The following is a 9,201-nucleotide window of genomic DNA, read 5'->3' as shown; positions in this document are numbered from 1 at the left end:
CCCGCGTACCACAAAAAAAAAAAAAAAAAAAAAATCTAACTGGCTATGATGACTGTCATTTTAAAATTCAGGAACACGACAGGGGTTTTACCAAGTAAAGTCTCAGCACTCAGCTTCTTACACATTATAGGTTTTTCAAAGGCTGTATTTATTTAGTTTTAACAACAACAAAAGAGCTACATCTACTTAGTTTCTCACTTACACATAAAACATACTTCTTCAAACATCAAAATAAATGTTTCCTAAGCACTAACACTCACCTCTAAGTTTCTGGAGGTCCTCCTTCAAATCAGGCCCTGCAAGCATGAAGATACTTTCTGACACAGGATTCTTATCAGTAAGACTTTCATTGCTGGTATTCACAATAGCTGTACAGTTGAGTAATGCCACATCTCCTTTCCTGAGGAAAATAAATAAATAAGAGCAAGTGTGGGGAAGAGGAGGCAGATAAGAAAGCTAGTTTCTAATTGTTTCAAAACATTCTATCTTCACTTCCTTCACAACATTGGTTTTACCAGTTCACAAGCTTAAGCAATAGTAAAAAGTTGTTCCTGATTCAGAAAGGCTAATATGGCATCTCAGATAGATCTTGAACGCAATTGCTATAACCCTGAAACCCACAAAACCATCATGTCATTCCTTTGCTTCTCACGTAAGAGATGTGTGTGAGATGGGGAGTGACAGCTAATGGGAACAGGACTTTGGGGTGATGAAAATGTTCTAAAATTGACTCTGGTGACGGTTGCACAATTTTGTGAATATACTAAAAACCACTGACTTGTACAATTTAAACTAGTGCATTTGTATGGTATATGAATTACATCTCTAAAGCTTTTTTTAAAAACAGAAATGTACTACTATTACTACATGCAACAACACAGATGAACTTTCAAATAATTGTGCTGAATGAAAGAGGCCAGACTAAAAAAAGAGTACACAATTCCATTTATATAAAGCTCTAGAAAATGCATACTAATCTATAGTGACAGAAAGATGAATGATTGCTTGGGGATGTTGAAGCAGGGAGGGGCAGGAGAGAGGGATTACCAAGGGACACAAAAAAACTTCTGGGGTGATAAATATATTCACTATCTTGATTCTGGTGATGGGTTCATGGGTGTATACATGTCAAAATTTACCAACTGTACACTTTAAATATATGCAGTTTATTGTATGTTAATTTTGTCTCAATAAAGCTGTAAATGTGTATGCAAAGTAATATTTCAATAATGCAAGGGTTCACAAAGAGTTTAGAAAAATTATGAAAAAAAGAAATTAGAATAAATTATGAGAAAGTATTATTATATCATGATATGATTTAACCAAGGAATTACCAGAGAACCACTTTTCCATTGATATCCTTATTGTAAAGAAAAGGTGATCTAATAGTCTCTTCCTGATATGTTTCAGCTGCCGTATCAGAAGTAGTTAATTGTTCTTCACAAGAATTGCCCCAGCTTGGTAGTGTATCCACATCCACAAACTGGGAAGGTGCACCCAAGGGATCCATGGAATGGGAACTTCAGCTTGTCTTTTCCCAAATTCCTCAGCAATTCAATATTCACTGTAGACTTTAGCTTAAGAGAAAAGAAAGAATCATTTTAATAGAGAAGCACAGGTATTATTACTTTACTTCTATTAGAGTAAAAAACAAAACTCTGCTGTGAAATGCTCCAATAATACATTGTGTGATTATAGTCACTTAAACAGTCCATTAAAAAATCAAACGTACAACAATGAATTACTATGGCTTTTTTAAAACAGGAAGAAAGAGGGATTATTTAAACACAAATTATTTTTAAAGAATTACAGTCATTTAAATAATCACATGGCCCATCAATTCTACTTTCCAGAAACACAAGACTATTCATTCAACATTCATTGAGTGTCTGCTATTGGCGGGGTAGGGGGAGTGTCAGGTGCTGCAAGAGATACAAAGATAAATAATATGTACAACTTAAAAAGTTCAGTCTAATATAGAGGATGAGAAGCAGGGAGGTTACTGCAATCAGGTAGTAAGAGATAAACGTCTGAACTATGTAGAGAAACAGATGGAGAGGAAGGCATAGATTTGTGAGGCAATATACAAAGGAAAAATTAACAGGATTTGACAATTTATAGAATATAGTATATGAGACACCGATGTGGTACAAGGTTGGTTGTACAGAAATGTAGAAATTAGAAGAGAAGGGTGATAGGAAGACACGTAGTGTCAAGTACCACAGAAACTCATGGGAAGTTTAACATGACACTTCATTTGGCAATAAGTCAGATAGCTATTTCAGTAAAATGGTAGATTCGTTCATTCAATAAATCTTTATAAGCAGCTATTTATTATGTGTCAGGTATTGTTCTAGTTACTGGGGACACAGTAAATAAGACAGAGCAAGTCCCTACCCTTAGAGAGCTGATGCTTCCTTGAAAGCAAATGAAAAACGATAAACAAGCAAGCAGGTATCTAATAGAACGACTGGAGGCAGTGAGTATTATAAGAAAAAGGTTATATCTGAGCAGAGAGCTAAATAAAGTGAGAGAGCAAGCCATGTGAAGCTCTGGAGGGTGCGTCAGGCAGAGGGAATGGCAAGTACAAAGGCCAAAAGGGCAGGGAGGAGCTTGGTCTATTCCAGAAGAGCGTAGAGGCTGGTTTGGCTAGAGTACAGTGAGCTAGGTAATGAGTAGCAGGTGATGAGGTTGGTGAGCCAAGGAAAGGCCAGATGATCTAGTTTGTAAGCCATGATAAGAAGTTTAGATCTTAATGTAACTGAGGGTAGGCTATTAGAGGGTCCCTATAAGGATAATGACTTAATATAAATATTTGAAAAGATTACTCTAGCTACAGTGAAACTGAGTGGGGGCAAGAGTAAAAGCAGAGACCAGTAGAAAACGACTGGAGTAATCTAGGTGATGGTGATGAAGGTGGTGAGGAATGGTTAGAATTGGAATGAATTTTGAAGGTAGGGTCAACAAGACTTTCTAAATGCACCTGAGGGGGTGAGGGCAAAGAACAGAATCAAAGGTTACTCCTAGATTTCCTGCTTGAGCAATTAAATAGATGGTAATGCTACTTATAGAGAAGGAAAAGACTGGAGTAGGTTGCAGGTGGAGTAATAATCGAGGTATTTTTTTCCTTATGTTTTTGCATGTGTTAGTTTGAGATGCCCATTATATGCCCAAGTATGTATATCAAACATGCAATTGGCTGGCTACATGAGTCTAGAGCCCAGAGGAGAGGTCAGGCTAAAGATATAAATTTGGAAGTCTCAGCATATGGATGGTATTTAAGACCACCAAGAGAGAAAATGCAAATAGAGAATAGATCCAAGGACTGAGTCCTAAGGCCAAATTTAGAGGCTGGAAAGAGGAAAAGTCTAAAAAAAAAAAAAAAACAGAGATAGAAAAGCATTGATAAGAATGGAAGGAAGATATGGAAAGTGTGGTACCCTAAAAGCCAAGGGAAGAAAGTAATTTTAGACAGAAAGCTCAAGAGGGATCATCTAGGGTTAAATTCTACTGAAAGGTTGAGTAAGGACTAAGAACTAATTAGTCAGTTTGGTAAATTGGAGATCGCTGGTAACAATGAACATACATGAGAGAGAGATGATTAGGGAATGACAGCTGGTATGTGAACTTCCTGAGAAGCTTTCTTGTATGATCCTAATGTTTGTTAAGTCAAGAAGAAAAAGCATGCCCTTCTATACCTAATTTCTTGCTGTTTCTTCCTGAGAGACATGGGATACTAATTGGAATGAACCATGTATTTGACACAATATTCTAATTCCTGCACCAACACTGTGTGGTAGGAAATGTGCTCATTTATATAACAATTTCAGAAAGGCCTTGTAGATCATACCAGGATAAAATTGTATCGGAGGATTATTCTTATTTGTTACTAAGTACTCCTTTGATATTATTTTTAAATAAAGATACTAATTTTATCTAGAAGTTGGTGTTTAGTCCATCCAATTGGCCTTTGAAACTAGAGGCAACCACAAGTCCTGTTGATCTGTTCACAAGTATTCAGCCTGGAACTGGACAAGCTGAACAGAGTACAAGTGAAGGCCACACTCACTGTCTATGGCTGAACCGCCTTGAGCTCAATGGAATGACACCCTGCAGAAATTCATAATTTCAAAAAATTATCCACAGGTTTTTGGTGACAACTCATGCTGAAATTTCTTAACCATAATATTAAAAAGTCCATTAAAAACAAACAGTTTTCATTTTGCAAACTTGAATGTCAAATTACAGGACAAAATCACTTCTTTAAAATAACTTTTCTTTCCAATTCTAAGTAATACTCACTTATAGAACATTTGAAAGATACCAAAATGTAGTTCCTACCTTTTTCTGTGATAGGTAAAATCATAAGGTACGTACAATTTTGAATCCGGTTTCTTTAGTATTTTAAGGTAAATATTTCCATATGCAATTACACTTTGAGGCAGAAGCAGAATGGTAAAAGCTTGGGCTCTGTTATCAGAAGGCCTGAGTTTGGGTTGAGGACCTACCACCTAATAGTCATATTATCCTTGACTCTAAACCAGAGTTTTCTTATTTCTAAAATAGGAGTAATGTACTACTATGGTTATTGTGAGAATTAAATGATATAATCTGTATTAAAATTGTACAGCAGGGACTTCCCTGGAGGTCCAGTGGTTAAGACTCTGCCTTCCAATATAGGGGGTGCAGGTTTGATCCCTGGTTGGGGAGTTAAGATCCCACATGCCTCTCGGCCAAAAAATCAAAAAAACATAAAACAGAAGCAACACTGTAACAAATTCAATAAAGACTTTAAAAAAATGGTCCATATCAAAAGAATCTTTAAAATAAAACTGCATAGCAGAGCACCTGGCACCAAGTAAGGCACAATAAAAGTTATAACTTTCTCAGAGCCAATGTGAAAGTCACCTGCACCACTGCTGAGATAAAGAGATGTTTTCATGTGTGGCAAAGATGAAGACACTCACTGTCAAAGACTCTCTAACGAGCATCAGATAAACCAAAAACAAATTGGTGAATTAAGATACCCTCTTATTTATCTCAGTGTCTGCCCTTGTAATGACTTGTTAATGCCTAACGCCTAGATCAAGCCTACATCTGTTTTCTCTGATCTGCTCCTGTGCCAGTAGGGGAAAAAAAAAACAGAAGTTATCCTCTCTGCTGTCAAAACAAATACATGGTTTCCTATGTTAGCTTAGCCCTCCATCAACACTAACAGAAAATTGTTTTGAGTCATTCTTGGATGACTCTATGCTATTCCACACAGCATCTGTGATAGACAGCCTCCAAGATGTCCTTCAATGATACCTGCCTCCTGATATTAATGCCCTTGTGTAGATGCCTCCCATAATGAATAAGGCTGGCCAGTGTACCCAACTGGATATTGCAGAAATGACAGTGTGTGACTTCCACGGATGGATCATAAAAGATATTGTGGCTTCTGCCATGCTCTCTTGGACTGCTTGTTCTGGGGAAGTGAGCTCTCATGACATGCGGACACTCATGCAGCTCATGGAAAAGCCCCTGTCGGGAGAAGCTGAGAGTTCCTGCCAACAACCAGCATGAATTGCCAGACATGGGAATGAATCACCTTGGATCCTCCAGCCCCAGCTGACATCTTGACCACAACCTCATGAGAAACCCTGAGCCAGAACCACAAGACTAAGCAACTTTTGAATTCCTGACCCATAAAAACTGTGAGGTAATAAATGCTTATTTGCCTATTATGTTCCAGGCATTCATTCATTCAAGCACTGTTAAGTGCTGGGTCTCTGTCTAATGGAAGAGATAGCCCCACAAAAATCACACAAAGATATAATCGTAGAAATACATACATAGTTAAAATCTGTGATAAGTGTCCTACAACAAAGAAGGGGGGAGCTATTTAAATTGAAGAGGCAGAGAATGTCTCTTCCAGATAGAGTTGAGACCAAAAGTAGAAGAGTTTTACAGGCTGGGGAAAGGGTACATCTGGGCGCCTTAAGACAGGAAAGAGCCTAAGACACTAAAGGAACAAAAGAAGGCCAACTGTGGAAGTTACAGTGAACCACAGGGTATTAGATATGTTACAAATATGCTTTCTAATCCTTACAATAATCCTGCAAAGTAGGTATCAGAACACTTATTTTACAGTGAGGGCACCAAGACCCAGAGGCTCAATTGCCAGCTCAAGGTAACAGAACTAATAAGTGGTACCTTGAGATCCAAATCAAAGACCAGCTGGCACTAAAACCCATGCCATTTCCATTACATCATATCACATTGCCTTCCTCCTTTCCTGATTCCCTGAGAAAAGAGAAGTCATTGTTCAAATTATCTTAACTTCTCTCCAACTCAAAATGTCTCTATCTTCACTCACTCTTTCCAACTTCCAAGTGATTTTCGGGTATATTCCACACTTTTAAGCCTGCCAAATCACCTTCATTTAAGCATTTTACTGCACCTGACTAGCTTTCCTCTAAGAGAATGTAATAACATCAAGTATCCCTTCACTACACCTGATCTCTCCTTCCCCTGAGTCTCTTACTCTCAAATTTTTTCCCTACCCCATTTCTTCAGAATACCAACAAACTCCTCTTTTCACCATTTAACTTTAAGAGTAATCTGTTTTGAGCTCTACTTCCTTTTCCTCCATTTATTCAATCCACTGCAGTTCTGCTTCCATCTCTATAACAATACTAAAACTGCTTTTTCAAGGTCAACAATAATTCTCCAAATGTCAAGTCCAAGAGCTAATCAAATTTTAGCTGCATCCACTATCGACTATTCCCTCCCTGAAACTCTATTATCTTCTTTGACAGTACACTCTGGTGGTTCTCCTACATGTCCAACCACACCTTGTCAGTATAGTTTGTTAGATCTTCTTCCAAGATCTTAAAAGTCATTGTGACACACAAGATACTGAGCGTTAAATGAGTAATAGGTAATGTTCAGAGCTCTTACTGTACAGCAAAATTTAATGGCATTATATGAAGGTGTCATGGCATTTAGCAATGAATTATTTTCAGCTCCATCTCTAAACAGAAATGTATTTTTCTCATCAAAAAGAGATTTAAATCTCCCCCTCCCCCAACACACACACCTTGGCAATAAAGCAAATGGAGCAGCAAAGCCAAGCTAGGCAGGAAAATCTGATCCCTGATCCTTAAGGAACAGTGGTTCTTAACATTCTTGGAGTCACAGACCCCTTGGAGAATTACATGAAATATAAAAACCCTTTCATCACCCAAATTGTGACTACATGAGCTCATACAAGCACAGGTCTGGAAAAAAATCTGAGGGGTTTCCCAGACTCAAATTAGGAATCCCAGTGATAGAATACAGAGTGCTCAGGTAAGGAAAGGAGGAGGGGAAGGCTACAATAATCTACAGCTTTAGCCAGAATTTTGGATAACATTAAAGAGGAGCAGGACTTTCCACTGAAAATCAATTGATCAGTTCTGTATTTTGAACAGGTTCATAAGCAAACACAAAACCTTAGTAAAAACGCTCCTGAAGCAAGACATTTACGTCCCAGGATCTCAAAGTTTACATGTAACAAACAGAAGATTGCAGAATCAGATCTATTTCCTTAGCCATACTATCTTAAGAGTTATCTTCAGTACCTCCCTAGATGAATATAAAGAGAACCCACTATGCATCTTTTACAATTCAAATTAGTAATGAGTATGTAACAGTTCTTATTACACTGTAACTCATCTTTTTTTCCCTCAAAATCTTGTCATCTTTTAGTTTAAGAAGTCCTCCAAATAGTGCTTTATATGATTAATTGGATTGGTTAGAGGGATTAGACTTTTATTGTTCAAGACAGGACAGAATCAGGCAGAACGTCTTGGATCACTGTCTCAAAAAAATCTGATTTTTTGTCTGAATAAAGAGAAAATGATATCATTTAAAAGAGAAAAGAACTTTAAATCTGTTTTCTTATTCTTCAAAATGCTTACATTGATTAGATAGGCCTGGATAAAAGTACAAAGAGAGCTGGTCCATGCTTTTGACCTCCATTCATTACCAGCTCTATTTCACTGTTTTTGTATAAATTATAGGTTTACCATTCTTTATGTCTTTATGTCTTTGTATTTCAATATTTTAAACTTCAAGGTTCTTAGATATTTCTGCACAATACCCCTATCCCAACACCAAATCTATTATATTTAAGAATCATTCTATGCAAATAGAAAGAATGACTTTTTCTTTTTAGAAAGTTACTTAGATGGAAAAACAAATGGAAGCAGTCAAATATGTCAACAATAAATACAGTATAACAAAAAGATTTGTAAGTTGTGTCAATAACCCAGGTCAAATTTAACACCATCATTCAAAACCAGCCAAACACATGCTCTCTCTAATGGTGAGTTAGTAGTACCACCTTCATATTAAAAGAACTTTACTATGTTTCGTCTATCGATGTCTAAACTGAAGAAGATGGTTCTGGGTCTGCTGTGCTGTGTCGTGACTGTCAGTGTTTCTCTAGTTTTGCAGTAACGCCGTGTTGTTATTTACGCTCTGACAGACTGTCACGTGGTAGGTTCTTTCTCAGGAACTCGATTTAACTATTATTTATTGATATATCGTTGCCTTTGAAGCGCTTCTACTGGCACAACTTATTGTTAAAGTTTTGAATCAAAAAAAAAAAGAACTTTACTACGTTTCAATTATAAAATTAATACATTGAGCAATTCTGAAACTTAAGAAACTAAGGTTATGCTCTTGAAGTAGTGCATTGGGAAGTTATAAGATGCATTATCTTAGCACTCAATCGAAGTTGCTTACAACAACTTTCATTAAAATTATTTTTTCTGGGAATTCCCTGGCGGTCCAGTGGTTAGGACTGGAGAGGGAGCAGGTTCGATCCCTGATCAGGGAACTAAGATCGGTAAGCCGCGCGATGCGGCCAAAACATAATAATAATAAATAAAACAAAATTATTTTTTCCATTTGTGATTGTCCTTTTCCATAATATTTGATAATGTTAAATTAATTTTTTAAAGATAAAATCATGACTCATTCTAATACAAAAATAAACATGGTTCAAGATTTTATTTAACTCACAAAGGAACCAGCCAGATGGTTGATAAAGGGAGTCCCAAAATTGGCCTCATTAATAGATCAGGTATACTGAAATGAATGTACGTGAGGCAAAACTTCCACTCAACCTCTAAAAGACATGTAGAATTTTCAAGTCTACAGATAAAATGATTT

The 9,201-nt window shown here is 36.9% G+C and overlaps 1 protein-coding gene across 5 annotated transcripts in view; it reads right to left on the bottom strand.

Annotated features, from left to right (window-relative positions):
• GDAP2 (ganglioside induced differentiation associated protein 2) overlaps positions 1-9,201 on the bottom strand; it is a 93,259-nt gene that overhangs the window by 82,796 nt on the left and 1,262 nt on the right. For all 5 annotated transcript variants that reach the window (XR_002891223.3, XM_024119858.3, XM_024119856.3 and 2 more), the window contains exons 2-3: positions 1,335-1,577; positions 261-400 (exon numbers count right to left, since the gene is read on the bottom strand). Coding sequence is in view for 4 of the 5 variants with exons in the window: in XM_024119858.3 (XP_023975626.1) it covers positions 261-400; positions 1,335-1,510 (316 nt within the window). In the remaining variant the exon portion in view is untranslated. The remainder of the gene's footprint in view (positions 1-260; positions 401-1,334; positions 1,578-9,201) is intronic.

Source organism: Physeter macrocephalus, chromosome 4 (genome assembly GCF_002837175.3).
Source record: "Physeter macrocephalus isolate SW-GA chromosome 4, ASM283717v5, whole genome shotgun sequence".
NCBI lineage: Eukaryota > Metazoa > Chordata > Mammalia > Artiodactyla > Physeteridae > Physeter > Physeter macrocephalus.
The sequence above is the reverse complement of the archived record's forward strand: the minus strand, read 5'-3'. Positions and strand labels throughout refer to the sequence as shown.